Genomic DNA, 24,339 nt, shown 5'->3' with positions numbered 1-24,339 from the left:
AAAAAGCCAAGCAAGAGCACAAGGTCATGATTTTAAGTCCTAGGCTGGCAGAAAAAAAAAATTGGAAACGAGGAGCAAGATATTCCCTCAGGCCTCCAGCCGGACCATTGTCTTGTGGGATATGACTGAAAAATACCTACCAGCAGAGGCTGCAGGGGAGGTGGAAATCTCCCAGGGAAGTCTTGCAAGGCTTTGGGAGGTGACTTCCTGTGGTGTAGGGACAATGCTGCCAACTAGGCCTGGTGGTACATTCTTTGGAGGGGTCCTGAGTATAGGGGAGAGATGGGAGAAGGAAGGGAGTGAATGAACTGTGTGACCCGGGAGTGCAGCACTTCTGTAAAGCTGATAAAAAAAACAAGCTGGGGTAACATGGTTGAACCTGCTGGGCTTAAGGCAGACAATGCTGGCAGGCTCTGAGTGTTCTGTCAGGGAGGAATAGTCTTTCCAGGAATTCCTAGGATTCCTTTCCTCCTGCTGCTGCAGGCAGAAGGTGGTCTGAGTTAGCACACAGGGTAGAAAAACAGCTGCAGTCTATAAAGGATTCCCTTTCTTGCAGAAAAGCCAGGATCTCCTCAGGTTTCTGGTTTCAAGCTTCTGATGTTTTCCAATGGTTTCTTTCCAGCCTCACTTGGGACCATGTAACTGAGAAGCCTATAGGACAAGCAGCCAAAATTGGTTCTTTCCCAGAACTCTCCAGGCTCTGTTCATTGTGGCCTGCATCTCACAGGGGTCAGTGGAAATTCCTGCCACATGGCATAACCAAACCACAATTTGTCATCCATTTTTGAGGGTTTATAACTTTTTGAGTCTTTCTCTGGCATATGCCCCCAGATTCTTCCTGATGTATTTCTAGTTTGTGAATTAAGCCTTTCATTCATTTATTTATGCAAGCATTTATTTCCTTGGCAACTAGTCTAGCATAGCTTTATCCTAGATACTTAGGAGGTTATAAAGGCAAACCCCTTCCAGATCTTACAAGAGTTTAAATCTATTGGAGATTATATAAGGAGAGGGAGCCAGGTTTCAGTGTCTCTTGTGTGTTATCACAGCTACATGGGAGGATGTGATTAAGATTATTGCAGATCCAGGCAAGTCCAGGAGAAAAAAATTCATGAGACTTCATCTAAACTGAAAAGGCTGGGCATGGTGGTATACGCCTGTCATCCCAGCTAAAGTGAGAAGCATAAGTAAGAGGATCACAATCCAGGTAGGCCTATCCCCAAAGTGAGACCTATCTCACTAATCATAGCAAGAACAAACCCCTGAGTTTAAACCTAGTCCAGTGAGAGAGAGGAAAAGAAAAAGAGGGAGAGAAAGAGAGAAAGGAGGAGGAGGAGGTGAAAGAAGTAGAAAAGGAAGATGAGGAGTAGGACGAAGGGGAAGAGGGAAGGAAAAATACCCCCACATTTAAAGTAGGTAAACACACAGGAGGATCATGAGTTGAAGGTTAGTCTGGACTACACAATGAGTTCTAGGCTAGTTCAGGCTATCTCGTAAGACAAGGAATTGAAAGGAATGGGCATTGCACATTTACGTGTATTCCCAGCACTCAAAACTCTAAGGCAGGGGAATCTGAAGCTCCAGCCTACCTAGGCTAAATAAATAGCATGACTGTCTTAAAATTTGTTATGATTGGGGCTGGGAAGGTGGCTCAGTGGTAGAGTGCTTGCCTTGCATGCATGAGTCCCTGGGTTCAATTCCTCAGCACCATATAAGCAAAAAAGAAAAAAAACGGAAGTGGCGCTGTGGCTCAAGTGGTAGAACGCTAGCCTTGAGCTGAAGAGCTGGGGGACAGCGCCCAGGCCCAGAGTTCAGGCCCATGACCAGACCCCCAAAAAAAAAAATTTTGTTATGATCAGTGGTGTAGCGCGCGTGTGAAATGCACACCCAGCATAGGCAAGGCCCTGGATTTATCCTCAGCACAAAATACAAATTATCTTAAATTCAAAAGGCTGCATGTAAAATCAATAGACCTTTATTGTGGTATGTGAAGCAAAGCTTGCAAGAAGAGACTTATTGATTCCCAGCCAAGAAGATCTGATTACTAATGCTATCAAGTATGCATAAATTAGTCCAAACTTCAAATTAATAAATATCTCAACTGGCTGTGTGCCAGTGGTTCATGCCTATAATTCGAATTACTGCTGGGAAGGTGGCTCAGTGGTAAAGCGCTTGCCTTGCATGCTTGAGGCCCTGGGTTCAATTCCTCAGCACCCATAAGCAAAAAAAAAAAGCCGGAAGTGGCGCTGTGGCTCAAGTGGTAGAGCACTACCCTTGAGCTGAAGAGCTGAGGGGCAGCGCCCAGGCTCAGAGTTCAGGCCCACGACCGGACCCAAAATAAAAAAAACCAAAATGAATTACTTAGGAGGCTGAGATCTGAGGACTGAGGTTCAAAGCCTGTGAGACTCTTCTCCAATTAATAAGCAAAAAGCCAACAGTGAAGTAAAAAAAAAAAATTGGAGTACAAAATTATTTATCTGTGACACTTCTATTGGTATAAAAATGTTATGTAACTATTGCCAAAGTCAAATGGGAGAAGTTTAATGCAAGTATTTGGGCAATCTTGTACCATTAATCATTGTTTTGGTAAATGTATGCTATAATCCATCTTTTTCCAAACTTTTCAACCTTTTCTAAGTTATTTTTTGTCTTTATAAAACATAGGAGTTCATGAAATGCAATTTGAATTAAACTAGAGAGCAAAATGTGATTTTTTTTTTTTTTGGTTAAAAAAAAATTCACCAAACGGAGCCAGGTGCTGGTGGCTTACACCTATAATCTTAACTATTCAGGAGGATAAGATCTGAGGATCTTGATTTGAAGCCAGCCCAGGCAAGAAAGACTGTGAGACTCTTATCTCCAATTAATTTCCAAAAGAGCTGGAGGTAGAAATATGGCTCAAATAATAAAGTATTAGCCTTGAGCAAAAAAACCTTAGGGACAAGCCTAGGCCCTGAATTCAAGCCCCAGGACTCACACACACACACACACACACACACACACACACACACACACACACACACACACACACACACACACACACACACACACATACACACACACACACACACACACACACACACACACACACACACACACACACACATACACACACACACACACACACACACACACACACACACACACATCAAAATGGAAAGTTTTTTGTTTTTGTTTTTGGGGGGTGGTGTCAGTCCTGGGGCTTGAACTTAGGGCCTGGGCACTGTCTCTGAGCCTGCTTTTGCTCAAGGCTAACACTTTACCACTTGAGCTATAGCACCACTTCTGGCTTTTTCTGTTTATATGGTACTAAGGAATCAAACCCAGTGCTTCATATGTACTAGGCAAGCACTCTACCACTAAGCCACATTCCCAGCCCCAAAAGTATTCATTTTGATTCATTTTTTTTTAATCTTGTATGCTAAGATGTTAGAGAAATACTTTTAGTGAAAATAAAAAATAGAAAACATTTTAAAATATGATACAACAGAAATTAGCACCAACAATAGCTAATAAGTTGTTATTTATTGAGTGGACAGTAATATAAAGCATGGTCATTATTAGTATTATAGCTATGCGGTAATTTGAATATGAAAGGTCTCATTAATTAAACAAGTCATCTCTGACATTATTAGTTAAGGCACATCAGCACTTAAATGAAACAGCAAGCCCTTCCACAGCACCTATGGCATCCCAGGTCTTTTTCTTAACATTTTTCTGTTCTGCCTCATTTAACTCTGGCAAAACCCCTATGGATTTTATATAGTGCAATTATTCCCACTTTGCAGTTGAGAAAACAAGTACACAGAGTTTCTGTGCATGGCTAACACATAGCCAGCATTGAGTGGAACCCATATATCTATCCTCTTCTCTATCCTCACAAGGCTGGTTGGTACAGAAGAACAATCACACATTAAATTACATCAGTAGACTGTCATCTCTCTAAAGCAGAAAGTTCTGCCTCTGCAGATTCAACCAATCTTGAACCAAAATGTGCCAACTTAATTTTCTTTTTTTTTTCCAACTTAATTTTCTTAAGAATAATAGTTTACTTTTACACTGCTAGGTATTACAATGAAACTAGAAGTAGATACAGAAGGAGCCAAGTACTGGTTGTTCCCACCTGTAATCAAGAGGTTAATCAGGAGCTACTCAAGAGGCTGAGATCTGAGGATCACAGCTCAAAGCTAGCCCAAGCAGATAAATCCCTGAAACACTTATCTCTAATTAACCAGCAAAAAGCTAGAAGTGGAAGTGTGGCTCAAGTGGTAGAGCACCAGCTTTAAGCAAAAAATGCCAAGCAGCTTTAAGCAAAAAATGCCAAGCAAGAGGTCAAAGCCCTAAATTCAAGCCTCAGTCCTGCCACAAAAATAAGTAAATGAAATAACTTATATAGGAATATATGTGTGAGTTATATGGAAATACTGTGCCATTTTGTGTAATGGACTTGAAGATCCCGAATATTGGTACCTATAACACATCCACTATGGACACTGAGGGATGACTGGTTAAATTGTCATAGATCAATTAAAAAAAATTAAAAGAAAAGTGTCACTATTAAAAGAGAAGTGTCTTTTTGTTTTTAATGCCAAACAGCTATCAATCATCTTATGGTATCCTGTTTCAGAGAACATATATTATGAAATGAAGAGCTAAGAAATAGTCTGAAACTTTCATTTGTGTTGTAACCTACCTATGGTTCCTTCCTTCAGCACTTTCTAAACTTCCTTGCCTCTTCTGAGCTACTTCTCTTTTGAGATTTAGTAAGAAGACATGTTCACACACCTCCATCCAAAGTGCTTTATTTGCCTGTGTTCTACTTCCCCTTCCTCCTTTCCCCATTCAATGCCCTTTCTTTCCATTTCTTTCCATTTCTTTCTAGTGGGTCTTGGAACTTTAACTCAGAGTCTGGGCTCTGTCCCTGACATTTTTTGCTCAAGGCTAGCACTCTATCACGTGAGATACTTTTGGCTTTTTGGTGGTTAATTGGAATAAGAATCCCATAGACTTTCCTGCTTAAATATTCCAGTGATTTGGTATCTTTCTTTTAGTAGCTAAAGTTTTTTGAATCATTCTGTGATTTCTATTTCACTTCTCCCATATCATTTTATCTTAATGTAAAGCATCTTTTACATTCATGAGTCTCTGCTTCCTTGATACAAATAACTTTATTTCCTAGGTTATTAATGGCTTTAAATGTTCCATTTTTATCATTTTGATTGTCAGTAGTAAAAATTAATTGATATAATAAATTTCAAATTCTAAAACATGAAAAATAAAATTGCACTGTTTTCTATGTAGCTGCAAATGCTATGATACCTTATTTGTGTAAAGAAATAAATGAGAACAGAAGCTTTGTAACATTTCAATTTTTGGTTTCAAAATACAGCTTAAAAATCATGTTTTGGCTGGGTGTAAGTGGCTCATGCCTGTAACCCTAGCCATTCATGAAGCTGAGAGTTGAGGATTGCGGTTCAAAGCCAGCCTGGGCAAGAAAATCTGTGAGACTCATTTCCAGTTAACCACCAGAATACCAGAAGTGGAGCTGTGGCTCAAAGTGGTAGAGCCTTAGCCTTGAGTAAAACAGCTCCTGGACAATACCCAGGCCCCGAGTTCAAGCCCCATGACCCACCAAACAAAAAATGATATTTTGTCATAAAAAATTAGTCTGTGGTTTAGTAATAAACTCTTTAAGAGAAATTGGCTCTGTGGGGTGGAAGTATGAGGGGTAACTAGCTAGAGGGGGTGCTGTGTTAACAAGGTGAATGAAAAAGGATGGATATGGTCAAAATAGATTGTTTGTCTTCTGAAAATAGAACAATAAAACCTCTTGAAATTGTTTTAGGAAGTAGAGAAAATGGTAGGGAGAGTGATAGAGGGGGTGAGTCTGATTGTAATACAATCTAAACATGAGTAGAAATATCCCAATGAAATAATGACACCCCTGCCCAACAACTTCAAACCATGATCCTCTGCTCTCAGCCTCTTGAATAGTTGGGATTACATTCAATAAATTTTCTATGCTACGGCTGGGAAGGTGGCTCAGTGGTAGAGTGCTTGCCTTGCATGCATGAGGCCCTGGGTTCGATTCCTCAGCACCACATAAGAAAAAAGCTGGAAGTGGCGCTGTGGCTCAAGTGGTAGAGTGCTAGCCTTGAGCTGAAGAGCTGAAAGACAGCCACCCAGGCCCAGAGTTCAGGCCCCACGACTGGACCCCCCCCCAAAAAATTTTTTTTCTATGCTACTGATTTCCAAGTCAGTTATCACACTGTTTTTTTGTTTTGTTTTTTATTTTATTTTATTTTATTTGTGAACATATTGTACAGAGGGGTTACAATTACATGGGCAGGATAATGCGTACATTTCTTACCAAGCATTGCAGCCTCCTCCTTTGTTTACCCTTCACATCCCTTCCCAGCCTCCCCCCTCCCCCCCAACCCCTTCCTCCCCCCACTCCCCGCACCGACGTTGTAAAGCTCGTTTTGGACATGACAACTTGTACTTCTCATTGTTGCAACAGGTCCACCTGTATCCTTAAACGACTTGTTTTTATCACACTGTTTTAATTGTTATAGATTCAGAGGCTGCATTCAAGTTCTCTAGATGAACAAATTCAATAGAATGTATATAAACTATAAGAGGGAATTAATTGGGTTGGTTCACACCATCAGAAACTGCATAGTCCAACAATGGCTCTTTGTATGCTGGAGAGTAAGAACCAGTAGCTGCTCAGTCCAAGAAGCCTGAAGCCTCAGAACAAGGGGACAATATGCAGCCCCGTTTGGGGCTATAAGCCTGGACATCCCCTGTTGAGTTGCCTGGTATGAGTTTATGTCAAAAGCTTGAAACATTTGGAGTCTGATTTCCCTGAGGCCATGGCATCATCAAAAGTTGCAACCACTCAAGAGTCAAGCTTGTGCAGGAGTGAGCATTTTCTTCTGCTATTGGTTGTATCTGGGCCCTAACCCATTGGCTGGCTACTGCACATAACTTATAAAATGAAAAGGGGTCTCTCAAGCTTTTCTGAATGGGCTTTGCCTTGAAATATGATCCTCCTGTTTTCAGCTTCCCAAATGCATTGTTTTAGAAGTCAGACAGTACTAAAAATCTTATGTCAATACATAGGCCAAGTTTGCTTGGAACTCTTGAGTCTCTTCCTACCTCAGCCTCCCAAATTCTATGTGGGGTACTGATTTGAGAAATTCACTAGGTAATATTTCAACAGTAAATGTTTCAGTTTCTCACTTGGCTTCCTAACTGAAAGCATGTGGCTATCTTTTCTCTGTGGCCATTTCACTTTTCCCAGAGCACAGCTTTAACTTAATCCAGCTCTTCTGGTCCATGGAGGGACTACTGTCCAGCTGTGCAGGATGGATCCTGAGATCTATTTCATATATTTTTTTACCCATTCCTTCCATGTTAAGCCTACCTTCAGTATTATCTGACATCTACATGCTGAAGCTAGTGGAAGTACAAAGTCATTAAAAAGGTGGTTTTTATTTTATTTTTTTGATGGTACTTTGGTTTGAATTCAGGGCTTCATACATCCAGGTAGACATTCTACTGCCACACCTCTATCCCTTTTTACTCTGGTTATTTTTTAGATAGGCTTTCATTTTTTGTAAATCCTGCATAGGTAGGTTAATAGATAGATAGATAGATAGATAGATAGATAGATAGATAGATAGATAGATAGATAGATAGATACATACATACATACATACATAGATACATAGATACATGGATACATAGATACATAGATACATACATAGATAGATACATAGATACATAGATTTGGCTTGCCTGAACTATAATCCTTCTATTTATGCTTTCTACCATAGCTTGGACATTGCATTACAATGCCATCTTCTGCTGGGTATTGTATCTGCACATAATATCAAGGGCTATGGTGACTATTTTAGTATCAACCTGGAGAAGAATCCAACAGGTAGATAAAACTAATCCAAAGAAATCACAGAGAAGTTAGAGTATTTTATTGTTGTGACTGTAGTAAGGCTTGAACACAGTCCCTGGGCACTGGGCTTTACCTTTTTTACTCAAAGCTAGCACTTTACCACTTGAGCAAAAGCTTCACTCTGGGCTTTTAGATGGTTAATTGGAGATAAGATTCTCATGGACTTCCCTTCCCAGGTGAGCTTTGAACTCTGACCCTCAGAGCTCAGCCTCCTTAGTAGCTAGGATTACAGGCATGAGCCATTGGCACTGGACAAGATTTTTGTATTTTATGAAATAAAGATCCCTTTATTGATCAAGTTGCTTGGTTAGAGCTTCTGATACCTGTGGCAAAAGACAATAATAGTTAATAGAGTAGGCTTTTAGAAATGAGATTTCCTCTATGAAGAAAATGAGGGGACAAACCAGACATCACTATTTGTAGGGAGGGAGGTGTTGAGGATCAGACCCAGAGCTCTTAAGTACTAGGCAAGTGCTCTACCACTGAGCTGCATCCCAAGGACAGATGTGGGACAAAGAGGCAAAGTACACACCTGTAACCAGATTCTCTACAGAGCCAATTTAGTGATTTTTAAGGTCAAAGGGCTTAGAGGTTAAAACAGGCAAATGAGAACAAAAGTCTGAGTCCAATATATACTAGTTTCCTAATGAGGACTTTCAACCTCTTCTTCCTCCCAAAGTAAATACATGAAGAGTGCAGGAAGTCTTTCTAACCTACTGATTACTTTGCATAGTTCTTTCAGGAGATTCTCAAGCTTGCATTTAGTAAGATTCAACAAATATACATTTGAGAAAATACTGTGCCAGGCATATAAGTTAATTAGGTAAATAGTCTTAGATGCAAAGGAATGTTGCATAGGTATTGTTATAAACTTGCTAATTAGTAAACTATAAATGATGGGTTTTTGTTATTGTTGCTATTACTGCATTATTTTTTTGTTCTAGTAATGTTGCTTGAACTCACATTCATATTTATTGCTAGTGGTTAGCAGTCTACCATTTGAGCCATGGCTCCAGCCTAGTTTTTCTTGTTGGTTAATTGGATACGAAATCTCTTTAAACATTTCTGCTGGGGCTGGCTTTGAACTTTGAACCTATCTCCTGAATAGCTAGAATTATAGGCATGAACCACTGGTTCTTGGCTTGTTGTTTTAAGTGCTGGGCTGGGGATGAACCAAGGCCTCATGCATGCTGGGCAAATGTTCTTCTGTGGAACTATACCACATGCTGTATATTATGGTGTTTAAAAGGAATAGAAAAGGGTATTACAGAAACACTGGTGCAAGGTGGGGTCAGATGGTCAATGTGTGCATAAGTAACATTAAATTGTGAAATGAAAGGTAAATAGGAGTTAACCAGACAGAATAGTGGGAGAGAATGGGGAGGCTTAGCAGAAGTATAAGCATGTCAGTAAAGAAAGAAGGTACAAGTGAGGGGAAAGTGATGTCAGATTATTTGGAGAGAAATTAGGGTCGAATCTAGGACTAGTATTAGCAAGACTAATGGCAACAAGGAAGAGAAATGGAAGTAAGAAATGTTTTAGATAAGAAGAGAAACAGAAGAAGTAAGATCTTCAGTTTCTGTTGTAAACATAGGTATCCAAGAAGGTGCTATGTACTTTGTGCTATGTACTGAGATGGGGAAGGTGACAAGAAAAGCAGATTCGCAGCAAACAAAGATCAGAGGTTCCATGTGGCTTGTTTGCAAGACATCCAAGTGGATATTATAAAGTAGGTGGCCAGTTAGAAATACCTGGAAGAGAGATGAGACTAGAGGTAAAAGATTAGGTGTCAGCAACAAACAGATGACATTTAAAATCACAGGGTAGGTGAATTTACTTAGGGAGAAGAGAGTATAGAAGGAGAGACTAACATTTATACCACCAGGATTCACTGGATCCAATTACAGATTTTAAGGGCATTTTTCCCCTCTGAGATTCTGTTCATAACTATTTTATGACTTTTATTATTATTTCTTTGTCTCATATATGTATGTATGTATATATTTACATATATATATATACATAAATATGTATATATATAGTTAGTCGTGAAGCTTGAATTCTGGGCCTGGGCACTGGCCCTCAGCTCTTCAGCTCAAGGCGAGCAACCCAGGGTTTCATGCATGCGAGGCATGTACTCTACCACCAAGCCACATTCCCAGCCCTTTAGATGATTTTTGTGTGTGTGTGAGTCATGGGGCTTGAACTCTAGGCCTGGTCACTATCCCTCAGCTCTGCAGCTCAAGGCTAGTGCTCTACCACTTGTGCCACAGTGCCACTTCTGGTTTTCTGGTGGTTTATTGGAGATAAGTCTCATGGATTTTACTGCCTGGGCTGGTTTTGAACTGTGATCCTGAGATTGCAGCCTCCTGAGTAGCTAGGATTATAGGTGTGAGCCACCAGCACCCAGCTCATATATATATATATATATTTTTAAGAGTACATTTTTCAACCTTACTGAGCAATTATTCCTCTCGCTGAAATAAAAGACAAAAATAATAAAAGGAGAATTTACAATCATCTACAAAGTTGATTTAACAGTGAAATAAATACTAGATCCTCTTTTGATCTGTAATACTTAAGTATTGCCTTAAGTACTGAATTATCTTTCAAGGGAGTCTGAGAAATGTAGAGATGTAATCTTTGAATTATTTATTCTTATTTTGAAGCATTTATGAATCACTGATGATTAGAATTTTTCATTTTCTCCCATAATAACAAAGAGAGGAAATTAGATTAGGAAAAATAGAATTAGATCATTAGAGATGAATGTTTTCCTTGGCTTTCTGAGAAAATGAAAAAGTCAAAACTATGAATTTTAATAATGATGGTGAAATTTGTCATATAAGAGAAATCTCAGTCTGTGTGTTTTATAAATGTTGCTTTTGTGTGTATGTGTTTGTGTGTATATGTGTGTAGGTGTCTGTCTGTGCTGGTACAGGGGCTTGAACTCAGGACCTCATGCTCTTTGGCTTTTTCCACTCAGAGATTTATGCCATTCCACATGAGCTACACATCCACTGCTATACTGTGTGTTTTAAATGATAATATTTATGTTTATCAAATGTAAGCATGGCTGATTCAAGCCAGGCACTGCCAATGACTCATGCCTGTAATCCTACTTACTCAGGAGTCTGAGATTGGAGAACTATGGTTTCAAGCCAGCCCTGGCAGGAAAGTCTCTGACACTCTTATTTTCAATGAACAACCAAAAAGCTGTAAGTGGAGCTGTTGCACAAGTGCTAGAGCACTAGCCTTAAGTGATAAAGCTAAGGACAGCAACCGGGCCACACACCCATGCATGTGTGCGTGTGCGCGCACACACACGTGCATAACATATATGCACAAAGAATTGATGATTCAACTATATCTATCTATCTATCTATCTATATATATATGGATAAAAAGGAAATATAGGGGCTGGGAAGGTGGCTCAGTGTTAGAGCGCTTGCCTTGCATGCCTGAGGCCCTGGGTTCGATTCCTCAGCACCACATAAGCAAAAAGAAAAAAGCCAGAAGTGGCGCTGTGGCTCAAGTGGTAGAGCACTAGCCTTGAGCTGAAGAGCTGAGGGACAGTGACCAGGCCCAGAGTTCAGGCCCCACAACCAGACCCCCCCAAAAAAAGGAAATATAGTCACTTAGTGGGAATGACATCCTTGATCATTAGTTTGCAAGAAGAATATGAGCCATCCCCAAAAGATGTGTGGCATATATATTTCCACTTTTTTTTATTATGTTCATTAATCTACTTGATACAGTTTATGAGGCAACAAATGATAAGAGAAGATGTATTTTCAGAGGTAAGTTGAAGGAAATATGTCTGTGTTAAAGATGAAAAATGCAATGAATTGCTAATTTAAACTGGTGTTTACAAATGTAAAAATGAAAATGTTTTGCAACCAAGAAACAAAGAATATGTCTGTGTTCTCTTCAAAATGACAGGATGAAGCTTCAAAGTTTCCAAAAGCTTTGCTTTTTGTTTATTTAAGCACAAGAAGGAGCAAAAGTAATGAGAAGCTAGGAAACTGGAGATACAGTTGAAATCCAGAACCAGTATTTGCAAGATTATGACCTTAGTTTGTATTTGTTGATTATTAAGTTGTTAGTTGTATTTAAAGAAGATTACCCATTTATGGTAACTATTACTTTCAAATATGAAAGAAACAGAATGGAAAATCTGATTTGCTGTGTTTAAAATCTGTTATAAATTACTTTTCTGTATTGTTGCTTCTGCAACAATTTACAAAATGACTTAATATATGAAAAAAAGCAGGGCTGAGGGTATAGTTCAATGGTAGAAGGCTTGCCTATTATGTTTGAGGCCCTAGGGTCCAACCCAGCACCATGATAAAAGAGAACAAAACCACTGGTGATGAACACTTTCTCTGGTACACTTAGAGTTAAATAGTAGGAGCTTATCACATAAGCAGTGAAGAAGAAAATTCCCCAACTTCCCATAGATTTCTTTAGGACTCATAATAAATATGTGATCTCAATACAGTTATTTCTTCTGTGTTGAATGGTATGTACATTTCTTTCCTTTTGCTTAGTGTTAGCTATCAAAGTTTATAGAGTTCACAAATTTTATAAACCAAGATAATGACAATTTTTCTTGTAAAGGGTAAAATGTATTTGTGACTTTAAGTATCATTATCCTACAATACTGTGAAATTTGTGAAATTTATGTAATCATTTAATCTCAATAAAAATTATAAAAATGATCTCATCTAAAGATTATCAACTTATGACACGGTGATTCTAGGTCCCTAATGCCATTAATGCCACCTTTCTGCTCTGTTGTCCCTACTCTTAGCTTCATCTGGAGGCTTGTGTCAAGATAGTTGTAGCAGTATATCTAGTTGTACAACATCAAAAAACAAATCCCAACATCTCTATCTCTATAAAGAACAGGAATTTTTTTTCTAGAATTACTTTTTCTCTTTCAGCTGCTTTTCTTCTTGCTGCCTTTGTTAGGAAAAAGGGGTTTTCACATACTGGGCAGGCCACTTATGGTGTCCACCACACCTGGATAGAGGTCAAACTAAAACAGTGTTCAGAATATACATTAGTTGGGTACTGACTCCATAAATCAGAATAGACCAGTATATGTACACCAGACCTTTACCAATGCCCTTTTCCATTGTGGTGTTCTGTCATCTCCAAACATTCAAAATATTAATTTATATACTGCTTCTCTGAAAATTCAATGTAGAGTCACATGGTCGGTTCTGGAGCCTAGGACTATGACAAGACCCGGGGATGAGGGAGTGACTAGTGGATGATAGGCAAAACAAAAAGAAAAACAAAAACAAAACCCATCACTATTTTTTCGCCAAGTACTGTGGTTCACACTTGTAATCTTAGCTAGGGGCTGAGATCAGGAGCATGGCAGTTCAAAGACAGCCTGGGCAGAAATGTCTGAGAGACTCCATTTCCACAATAACCAGCAAAAAGCAGGGCTGGAGGCATTGGGCATTACTCATGTGACAAAGTCCCAGACAAGCAAATAAGAGGTTCTGACTTCAAATCTCAGTTATGCAAAAAATGAAAATAATATATAATAAATGAATAAAAAAATAAGTGGGTTTCTTTGGAGACATTGAATACCCAACAAAAATGATGAGACAGGGAGAGTTTGTCTAGATCACTTTCTCAAGCTTCACTGGCTAGGATTTTTGTACATTTTAAAAACCTAAGGGCCAGGTGGCTCATTCCTATAATGCTAGCTACTCAGGAGGCTAAGATCTGAGGATCACAGTTCAAAGCCAACCCAGGCAGGAGAGACCATGACATGACTCTTATTCCCCAATTAGCCACAGAAAACCAGAAGTGGAGCTGTGACTCAAAGTGCTAGAGTGCTAGTTTTCAGCACAAAAGCTCAGGGACAGCGCCCAGGCCCTGACTTGAGTTCAAGCCCCATGATTGAGAAAAACAAAACAAAACAAAACAAAAACAAAGAAAACCAAACACAGAGCAGGAAGTATATAGCCAGATCTAGCATGAGGAAAAATGTGATATACAAAGGAAGCAAAGGAGAAGAAGAAGAAAACCATTTTAGCTCCCTCTTTTTTCCCTAGCTCAAAGTCTTGTCAACAGGCATTGTTCCCTTACAGTTGCCTAGTCAGGATCAAAGCTGATAACAAGCTAGGACTTTTCAGCTATGTCTCTTGGATGATGGTATCCACTTGAACTGGCTAGAACTGAAAACAGATCTTTGAGATGAGTACAGGGAGGTCAGGTCAAATTAAGCATACAAGTTACACAAGGCAAGCTGGGCACTGGTGGCTTACACCTATAATGCTAGCTACTCAGGAGGCCAAGATCTGAGGGTCGCAGTTCAAAGCCAGCCTGGGCACTAAAAGTCCTTGAGACTCTTATCTCCAATAACCACTCAAAAGACTGGAAGTGGCACTGTGGCTCAAGTGGTAGAGCTGAAGAGCTGAGGGACAGCGCCCAGGCCCAGAGTTCAAGCCTCATGACTGACAAAAAAAAAAAAAAAAAAGAAAGAAAAAGCAAAAAAAGTTACACAAAGCAGCATGCAGACTTCACTTAGGAGAGTACAAGACATGTTCTGACCAAAAATGAGATAAAGAAAGGTGATATGTTGCCTGCCATTAATATGTCCCGAGTCACAGAAGATGAGGCCAGTACTCACAACACAGGATACTAGTTGATAACCATACACCTGGGAAGCAATGGTTCTCACTAAACAGAGGAAGAGACAGCAAATCTATAAATCAGGACTTGGTGTACATTTAGTTGCGTAAAAGAATAAGTGCTTACTAGCATAAACTCTTAATTCACCATTCTAACAATAAAAATATCAAGGAATAAGATGACTGAACAGGTGGTGTTGTACAACTGTAATCCCAGCTATTCATGAGACAAAGGCAGAAGGATGGAAGATTTGAGGTCTACTTTTGAGACTCTGCTTCAAAACTGAAAACAAACCCAAAACAGCAATAACAATAACAAAAGGCTGTGGGGCATAGCTCAAGTGGTAAGTGATTAGGAGAGGTCCCAGATTCATTCAGTGTCTGCAAGACAGAGGGGGGGAGGGGGAAGGGAGGGAGGAAGGGAGGGAAGGAGAGGGAGAAGGAGAGGGAGAGGGAGGAAGGAAGAAAGGAAAGAGGGAAGGAAAATAATAAGAGAAGGAAGGAAGAGAAAGACAGAGAAAGAAAAGAAAAAATCTCCCCTAGACTTCAGTCTATATCATCTTACCCTTGTAAAACTTAAGCACATTATCATCTCGAGAGAGTTTCTAACAAGGTTAGAATTTGCACAATAAAATCTATACAGTAAAAAATGGAGTCAGGCACTGGTGGTCCTTGCCTGTAATCCCAGCTACTTAGGAGGCTGAGATTTGAGGATTACAGTTGGAAGCCACCCGGAATAGAAAAAGATCATGTGACTCATATCTAATTAAGCACCAAGAAGCAGGAAGTGGATGTGTAGCTCAAGTGGTAGAGCGCCAGAGGAGTAAAAAAGGAGAGCTCCTGAAAGTGGCGCTGTGGCTCAAGTGGTAGAGCAATCGCCTTGAGCTGAAGAGCACAGGGATAGCACTTAAGCCCAGAGTTCAAGCCCCACGGCCGAAAAACCAAAAAACATATCAACCAAAAAGGGAGAGCTCCAGTACTGGCACAAAAGAACAAACAGTATTGGAAATTAAAATAGACTCAAAAATATATGCATTGTTGTCCTTGCTGAGGATGAACCCAGACCTCTGCTAGAGGAGTGCTCTATCACTGAAACTGTACCCCTGATATTTTTGATTACACATATTTATGAAAATACATCTACATTGTTAAGTCCTGCTTTCATCAAATCTAAGAAAGTCCAGATGAGTCAAGGTATTACTCATGAAGAAGCTGGAAGAGGTGGGATTGAGTTCCAACTTTATTTAGCTCTATTATCCACTATCCCCCAAACTAGAGCCTCATGCTATAGAACAGATTATGAAGCTGCTTTGAATGTGGTGACGCCTTCAGGCTCTGGCGCCTGGCACCACAAAAGCTCCATGAATTCTCATGGGTATTCAGGTGGGACTGGCAGGAAAATGACCTCATTTCCACCTACAAACCAAGTATCTGCCTTTGATAACATTTTTTATGTGTCAGGATTGTGAAATTAGGAAAGCAAGCCCTTGTTTAAAATAGCATGTCTTAAGTTTCTCAAACTACGTACTTAGCCTCTTCTCTGTATTTAAAGGCTAACCATTTTAAATACAGCTTTTTACATTACCAAGATATGGCGTGGCCCCAAAAGTCAAACAGAACAATGATTGCATAAGTTGTTTAAATTAAGCATGTAAGAGCTCGGAGAAATCTCCTGTGGTTATGGCAGGAACGTGCTAATACCGTGCAAGCCAATATCTCAGAGCGAGCCTTGTCACTGCACTGCCAAACAGCAATTCTAAGCATTGAACCTGTCGTCCTGCATACATTCCATTAAGCGAGTTCCGTACCAGCCCAAGTTTAAGGTCTTTGTCTCCCAAGATCAAAGATCCGCCCAGAAGGTGGTTTCCCCTAATCAGGAGCTACGCGAGGTGTCCGGGTTGCCTCGCCCGGCTCCCTGAGAGCGCCTCGACCCCGCCCCAGTCCCTTTAAGCACTGCTCCCTCGCGCGTCAAGCCGCGCCCCTTCAGGGGACGTAGACCCGTGAGCCAATAGCTGCCGCCGAGCCCTGGCGCTCCTCCCCCGCTCCTCCCCCGCCCCTCCCGCGCCGCCGCCTTCGCCGCGGAGCTGCGGGCTCCTCCCGCGGGAGGTTAACTGTCAGCGCGAGGCGGCGGGCCGGCTCAGTCATATGACCAGCCGCCGGCGGTCCCAACGCGCAGCCCACAGCGCGCTACTTAGCCACCACTCCTCAGCCGCAGCGGCTCCGCGCTCGCGCCAGACCGGGTGGCCGCGCCTCCGACGACGCCCCCGTTGCGATGGCCCCGCCGCGGCCGCCCCCGGCTGCGCGCTGAGCCGCGGGCCTCCCCGAGCGCTACGGCTGGAGCTGCCGCGACCGCGGCATCATGGCCCCGACCCTGCTCCAGAAGCTCTTTAACAAAAGGGGCAGTGGCGGCAGCGCGGCGGCGGCGTCCGCCCAGGGCAGGGCGCCCAAGGAAGGACCCGCCTTCAGGTGAGGGGCTCGGGGTCCCCGGAGGCCCCGTGCGTGCTGAGGCGGGCGGAGGAGGTCGGGGGGCGCGGCCGGGGGCGAGCGCTGAGGGGGGACCGGAGCGGGCGGATGGGGAGCGCGCCCGGGCGCCGGCGCTGCCTGTCCGGACTGCCCTGGCGGTCCCGGGCGCCCGGGCCGCGCGGGTCTCAGCGGGCGGGCGTGCCTCGTCGAGTGTACCCCGGGAGCCCCAGCGCCCCCCTGGGCCCGTGTACCCCCGGCCTGCTCTCGTTCTCCACACTCGCGGCCGTTCCCGCGCCGAGTGCGCCCGAGGTTCCCGGGGTTTCCGAGCGCGCGCCTGCTCGGCCAAGCAAGGGGCGGTGGGTGCGGGATTGAGGCGAATCCTGCTAGGCAGAGCCACCCCGCGCCTCTGCGGGCCCCGAAAAGCTGCCAGCTGTCATTTTGCGGACAGCTCCAACCAGCTGTGAACGTGACTAAATTCTGAAGTTGTTGAAGGAGCAATAGTCCACTGAGAACGGCATCTCTCTCTTTCTTTACGGTGTGCGACGAAGCTCTCTGGCGGATGAATGAGATTTCCACCGCAGCGTGGGTGGAAGGGGGGGGTCAAATGCTTTTACGAAATACCTCAGACGTTAGTTTTCCAAAGCTGACGCGTATACTTGATAGATCGTTAGATCTTGTATTTTAGAGGAACGTTCGCTATGTCGATGCTTTACGTGGATTCTCCCCCCCTTTTGCTTAACAGCTGTATGATGTGTGCTGTTCAGTCCCATTTTCCAGGTGAGAGCCCTGAAATGGGGAATTTGAACAGCTTGACGCATACCCACCCACAGCTGTTAAGTGGCAGAACCACCATGGTAATCTGGGCAGTTTGAGCAGGAAATCCAGTCTTTGAAATCCATAAGCTATTCTTCTGCTACGAAGAGGCCTTAAAATAGAGTCCTAAATTGCCTTTAAAAAAAAATTACATTGAGAAGTATGTTTCTTTTTTCCCCCACAGTTTTCATCTTTTTTTTTTTTTCCTTCTGACTACCCACTCCAAATTCTTGTACACTGGCAGAGGCTTTCTGGCCAGCCAGTCCTATAGAGATAGTTTTTTGTTAAACAGGTCTAGACTCTATATGACAAATCCTTTAAAAGTTTCAGGTGAAACTTTGAAATGAATTTTGGATTAAGTCTTAGGTCATGTATTTTGTTTCTCTTCAGTTTCATTCACGAGAGTGCATGTGCATGATGGGTGCTGCGATAGTAAATTGTGAGGACTTCAGTGCACCCCGTTCGGTGTCTTATTTCCTTTAGGTGAACTGAATCTTTATAATTTGGTTAGTGAGTTCTGTGCCTTTCTTTGCACTGACTATCCGTGATCCGTGTAGCTTTTCAGGATGCTAGAATTACTTCAGAGCCAGGGTATGTAATTTCTTCCCCTTCCTTTCACGGACCTAGACCAGATCAAGGGTAGGAAGCCTGGGGAGAATGGGGCTTATGTGTTAACCATTCCCGCCAAGGAGTGGTTCTGGTGCTGGTGGAGATTGTGGAGTTAGTCATTGTTTCTTGGACTCCCTGGCTAGTTGCCCACTAAAATTCCTTCCATCCATAAATTTAATCGGGTGTATTTTTTTTTTTTTCGGTCCAGTTGTGGGGCCTGAACTCGGCCTGGGCGCCGTCCCTCAGCTCTTCAGCTCAAGGCTAGAGTGCTACCACTTGAGCCACATTGTCACTTCCGGCTTTTTCCTTTTTGCTTATGTGGTGCTGAGGAATCGAACCCAGGGCCTCAGGCATGCAAGGCAGTGCTCTACCACTGAGCCACCTTCCCAGCCCAATCGGGGTGTATTTGGAACAACAACAAATGTGTTTCTATTAGGGATTGGTCATAGTAGGGAAATTGAATCCCATTTTATGGAAACATTTTCAGTAGAGTGTTCAGACTTATCATGGTTTATAATGAAGAACAAGAGGTAAGTGGTCTTGGGAAATTTGGAGTTTTCAGTTGAATGAAAGTCATCTGCGGACTGGGAAGGTGGCTCAGTGGTAGAGGGCTTGCCTTGTATGCATGAGGCCCTGGGTTCGATTCCTCAGCACCACATAAGCAAAAAGAAAGAAGCCGGAAGTGACAATGTGGCTCTAGTGGTAGAGCGCTAGCCTTGAGCTGAAGAGCTGAGGGACAGCCTCCAGGCCCAGAGTTCAGGCCCCATGACCAGGCCCCCCCCCCCCCCCCCCCCCCCCCCGCCAAAAAAAGAAAGTCATCTGCAGAATGAAAGGTCCTCTAGGAATTCAGGTAGACATTTTTTGGGGGGGGGTCGGTCGTGGGGCTTCAACTCTGGGCATGGGCGCTGTCCCTCAGCTCTTCAGCTCAAGGCAGGTGCTCTACCGCGTGAACCACAGAACCACTTCCGGTTTTCTAGTGGTTTATTGGAGATAAGAGTCTTGCAGACTTTCCTACCAGGGCTGGCTTTGAACTGCAATCTTTAGATCTCAGCCTCCTGAGTAGCTAGGATTACAGGCGTGAGCCACCAACGCACGACCGGGGGCAGTTTTGTCGTATATTTTTTGAGAAAATCTAAACAAGATCCTTTTTAGGCTATATTGTGGGTTGAACTCAGGGCCTTGTATTTACTAGGCAAGTGTTTTACCACATAAGACATACTCCTAGTCTGGGAAAAACTTAAGCAGGCTGTGCCTGCGGGAGTTCACAACGTTTAATTTGATAGTTATAGAAGCTTTTTGTATCTTTTCTGTCAGTGATAGACTTTTGTTCCTTAGTTTAACCTTTTTTCTTTATTTTTTGAGACAAGATCTTGCTGTTTAATTTAGGCTAGCATGGAAATCATGATCCTCTTGTCTCAGCCTCCCAATTGATCTTGAGTCCTGGGATTATATACCTATGTCACCACACCTGGCATGATGTATGTTTACTCTTTTGTGCTTCTTAATTCCTTTTCTGGTTTTCTTCTTTGCCTGGCTGCCTGCCTGCATGCCTTCTCTTCCTCCCTCCCTCCTCCCTCCCCCCTTTTTTCCCTTCCTCCCTTTATCTTTCTCTCTCTCTTTCCTTTTTCCCACCCTCCCTCCCTCCCTCCCTCCCTCCCTCCCTCCCTGCCTTCCTTTCTTTCTTCCTTCCTTCCTTCCTTCCTTCCTTCCTTCCTTCCTTCCTTCCTTCCTTCCTTCCTTCCGTCCTTCCTTCCTTCCTTCCTTCCTTCCGTCCTTCCTCCCTTCCTCCCTCCCCCTCTCTCTCCCTTCTTTCTTTCTTTCTTTCTTCCTTCTCTCTCTGTCCCCCCTCCCTCCCTCCCTCCCTTCCTTCCTTCCTTCCTGTCTCCCTCCCTTCCTCCCTCTCCCCTCCCCCTTCCTCCCCCCTCCCCCCTCCCTCCCTCCCTCCCTCCCCCCCTCCCCCCTTCTTCTCCCCTCCCCCCCTCCCTCCCTCCCCTCCCCCCTCTCCCCTCCCTCCCTCCCTCCCTCCCTCCCTTCCTCCCTTCCTTCCTTCCTTCCTTCCTTCCTTCCTTCCTTCCTTCCTTCCTTCCTTCTTTCTTTCTCTTTCTCTCCCTCTCTCTTCTTTCTTTCTTTCTTTCTTTCTTTCTTTCTTTCTTTCTTTCTTTCTTTCTTTCTTTCTTTCTTTCTTTCTTCTCTCTCTGTCCCCCCTCCCTCCTCCCTCCCTCCCTTCCTTCCTTCCTTCCTTTCTGTCTCCCTCCCCCCTCCCCCCTTCCTCCCTCCCCCTCCCTCCCTCCTCCCTCCCTCTCTCCCTTCCTTCCTTCCTTCCTTCCTTCCTTCTTTCTTTCTCTTTCTCTCCCTCTCTCTTTCTTTCTTTTTTCTTTCTTTCTTTCTTTCTTTTTCTTTCTTTCTTTCTTTTGGCTTAAACTCAGGGCCTGGGCACTCTTTCTGAGCTTCTTTATGTTCAATGCAAGGCTAGCACTTTGAGCCACAGTTCTACTTCTGGCTTTTTCTGTTTATGTAGTACTGAGGAATCAAACCCAGGGTGTCATGTGTGTTATGCAAGCACTCTACCAGTAAGCCACATTCCTAGCCCCTGTTTTCTTTTTGTAATGGACCCCAGCTTCAGGCATGGTAGGTTTGCCTACACTCTTAGCCCTCTCCTCTTTTTTATGGGTTTCTTACTGTTCTCCCATTCATCCAGGTTTCTCATATTAGAAAGGAAACAAGTAGCTTTTATCACAAGTCATTTCAGATCCTTGTGCTTTTAGGCATTTTGCCTACAAAGATTATCACAATCAGGATTCCTTCCTGGATTTTTTGTTTAGGATTTTGAGAAAGAGCCTTTTCATAATTTTGGGAAAGACATTGTTAAAAAGACATACAAGGAAGAAAAAGAGATTGAAGTTACTATTTAAGTAGAGCAAGAACATGATATGATCATGGTATTTGTGAAGTTTAAATTAAAATTCCTCTGTGGTCATCAAAATTTCAGAGAAATCTCTGCTGGTCTTCCTTTTATTTCCCCCTGAACTTAGGTAGGTTGTTACAATCAACATGTTCATCTAAGTGTCCAGTGCTTCTTGATCAGAGTCATCCCTTCTATCAGTCTACCTCATCTTGTCTGTTCCCTCCCACCTAGACTCATTTCATGTTTTCTGCTGCCTTGATCACATATGTACATTGAATATTCTTACTGCATTTGTCCCTCTTGTTTGCTAGTTGCGCCACCTCTGGTTTTCTAGTGGTTTATTAGAGATAGGAGTGTCAAGGTCTTTCCTGCCCGGGCTGGCTTTGAACTGCAATCCTTAGATCTCAGCCTTCTGAGTAGCTAGGATTTCAGGCGTGAGCCACCGGTGCCTGGTGATCGTTTTATTTTTAACTGCCTGTAGATTAGTGGATCAGTTTCTGCCTAAAATGTTCATGGAACAAAGAAGTGAAAAAGATGACTAAGATGTTTTACTTTATTTTGGATCAGTTAAATGAGGTAAGCACATTTATCACCCGGGATATGGGAAGTTACTGAAACCCTCTTGGCTGCCTGAAGTGTATCTGTGGAACTCCCTTTGCTTTCCCCCTGTCCTGAGTACCTTATGTCAAATGGACTAGTTAGTACTAATCCCTACTTGTTCTTTTAGAACAGATTTCTGTGATCAGTTACAGGGTTAGCATACATATGATTAATCTGCTTATCATAATGATTAAATTGCAGCTAATGCCCAAGGACAGTGACCTGGTGCCCTACCTGTACAAATCCAGATAGGACACCTGTGGTTATGCCTTCTGCAGTTCACAATCTAAAGGACAGTAGGTTATATAGTAAGATGAATAACAGCAGACAGCATAACAGAAACTCTAACAAGCATGTAAATCTAACACTGATAGTAAAATTTTACACTCAGTATAGAATTGAGGACTATTCTGATGCATGATGTGAGGATAGGACTATGATTTCTCTTCCCCTTCTATCCTTCAAGGTTATATACATTTCTAATGTGATTTTTCTAAGGCAGAATGGGGCATATTCTGGAAAAAGACACTCATGCTTTTAATATCCATATTGTAAGATATGTGATTCATAAGTAGCTTTTTTTAAAAAAAATTTTATTTTATTTGTGAACATAGTGTACAGAGGGGTTACAATTACATGGGCAGGATAATGCATACATTTCTTACCAAGCATTGCCTCCTCCTTTGTTTACCCTTCACATCCCTTCCCAGCCTCCCCCCTCCCAATCCCAATCCCAATCCCAATCCCAATCCTTCCCTTCCCCCTCTCCCCGCACCGACCTTGTAAAGCTCGTTTTGGACATGACAACTTGTACTTCTCATTGTTGCAACAGGTCCACCTGGATCCTTAAACAACTGGTTTTTCCCCATCTCCTCCACAAGTTATACTGACATCAAATATAGTGAAAGCAGGGGTTATACTGTGGGGGAGGGACATACAAAGCAACAAAGAGATAATCTTATAAATGCGTTAGAAACAAATGCATGAAAGAAAAAAAACATTAAAATACATATCTAAGGGTTCATTTTCTTAACATCACATTATCTGACCTTTTCCGCTTGACTCATACATATACTAGATATTGCAAATAAGGGAAACCATAGGACCTATGTTTCTTTGGGCCTGGCTTACTTCACTTAATATAATTTTTTCCAAGTTTTTCCATTTCCTAACAAATGGTGCAATGTCATTCTTTCTGATGGAGGCATAGAATTCCATTGTGTATATATACCACATTTTCTTGATCCATAAGTAGCTTTTTTTTTTTTTTTATCCTCCCTCCCTTTTTGTGCCAGTACTGGGGCTTTATCTCAAGACTTAGGGCCTCTGCTGAGCTTTTTTGCTCATAGCTGGTGCTCTACTATTTGAGTGTCTCCTCTACTCTTGGCCTTTTGCTGTTTAATTGGAGCTGAGTCTCCAGGACTTTTCTCCTGATCTGGCTTTGAATTGCAATTAGTGAGTCTCAGCCTCCGGAGTAGCTAGGATTAGAGGTGTGAGCCACAGGCACTTACATTTTTTAAATGGCCTTGCCTGCTGGTTTGGATCTTCTGGGCCACTCCTTACATAATACTGCTTGTGTTCAGATATCACTATGCCGGTGGTATAGTTCTGAGTGGCCCTGAAGATCCTAGTGAACTCAGGAGAGGTGAGAAAGGGAACAGCTGTTCCATCTAATGCCATGGGTATTATTAAAGCCCTTGGAAGACAAATTGAGGAAGCCTTGATTGAGTTCTACTTTTTATGTACCATGTTGATGTGAGATCCAATAAGACTGTATTTCTGTGGTCCTCAGAGTTTAGTCATTTGTGAAATTATAGCACCAGTCCAGTGTAATAGACTGAGGTGAGGAAGTAATCAGATGACTGGAACTCCTTTAAAAAGGGTAAAATGCAATGTAAAATGATTTTAGGTATTAACATCTTTTTAGGTAATAGAGTTCAATATTTGCCCATTGATGCTTTACTAAGAATGAACCTCCCTCCCTCCCTCCCTCTCTCCCTCCCTCCCTCCCTCCCTCCCTTCCTTTTCTCCTTCCTTCCTTCTTTCCTTCTTTCCTTCCATCCTTCCTTCCTTCCTTCCTTCCTTCCTTCCTTCCTTCCTTCCTTCCTTCCTTCCTTCCTTCTTCCTTGGCAAAATTGGAAATTAACACAGGGGCTCAAGCCTCCAGTGCTCTACTACTTGAGCCATGCCCTCAACCAGTTTGGCTTTGTTATTAAAATAGGACCTGGTCTTTTTCATGTGTTTCCGATGAAATTTTATACCTCTACCTCCTAAGTACCTGGAATTGCAGATATATAATATCAAAACTTTTTTTGTTT

General features: G+C 42.4%; 1 protein-coding gene across 2 annotated transcripts in view; it reads left to right on the top strand.

Annotated features, from left to right (window-relative positions):
- The first annotated feature begins 16,803 nt into the window (after nt 1–16,803).
- Fnip2 (folliculin interacting protein 2) overlaps nt 16,804–24,339 on the top strand; it is a 149,958-nt gene continuing 142,422 nt past the window's right edge. For both annotated transcript variants that reach the window (XM_070013051.1, XM_070013050.1), the window contains exon 1: nt 16,804–17,097. In XM_070013051.1, coding sequence (XP_069869152.1) covers nt 16,991–17,097 — 107 coding nt within the window. In that variant the 5' untranslated portion in view covers nt 16,804–16,990. The remainder of the gene's footprint in view (nt 17,098–24,339) is intronic.

Source organism: Dipodomys merriami, unplaced genomic scaffold (genome assembly GCF_024711535.1).
Source record: "Dipodomys merriami isolate MVZ:Mamm:240054 unplaced genomic scaffold, mDipMer1.0.p SCAF_9, whole genome shotgun sequence".
Taxonomy (NCBI): domain Eukaryota; kingdom Metazoa; phylum Chordata; class Mammalia; order Rodentia; family Heteromyidae; genus Dipodomys; species Dipodomys merriami.
The sequence above is the reverse complement of the archived record's forward strand: the minus strand, read 5'-3'. Positions and strand labels throughout refer to the sequence as shown.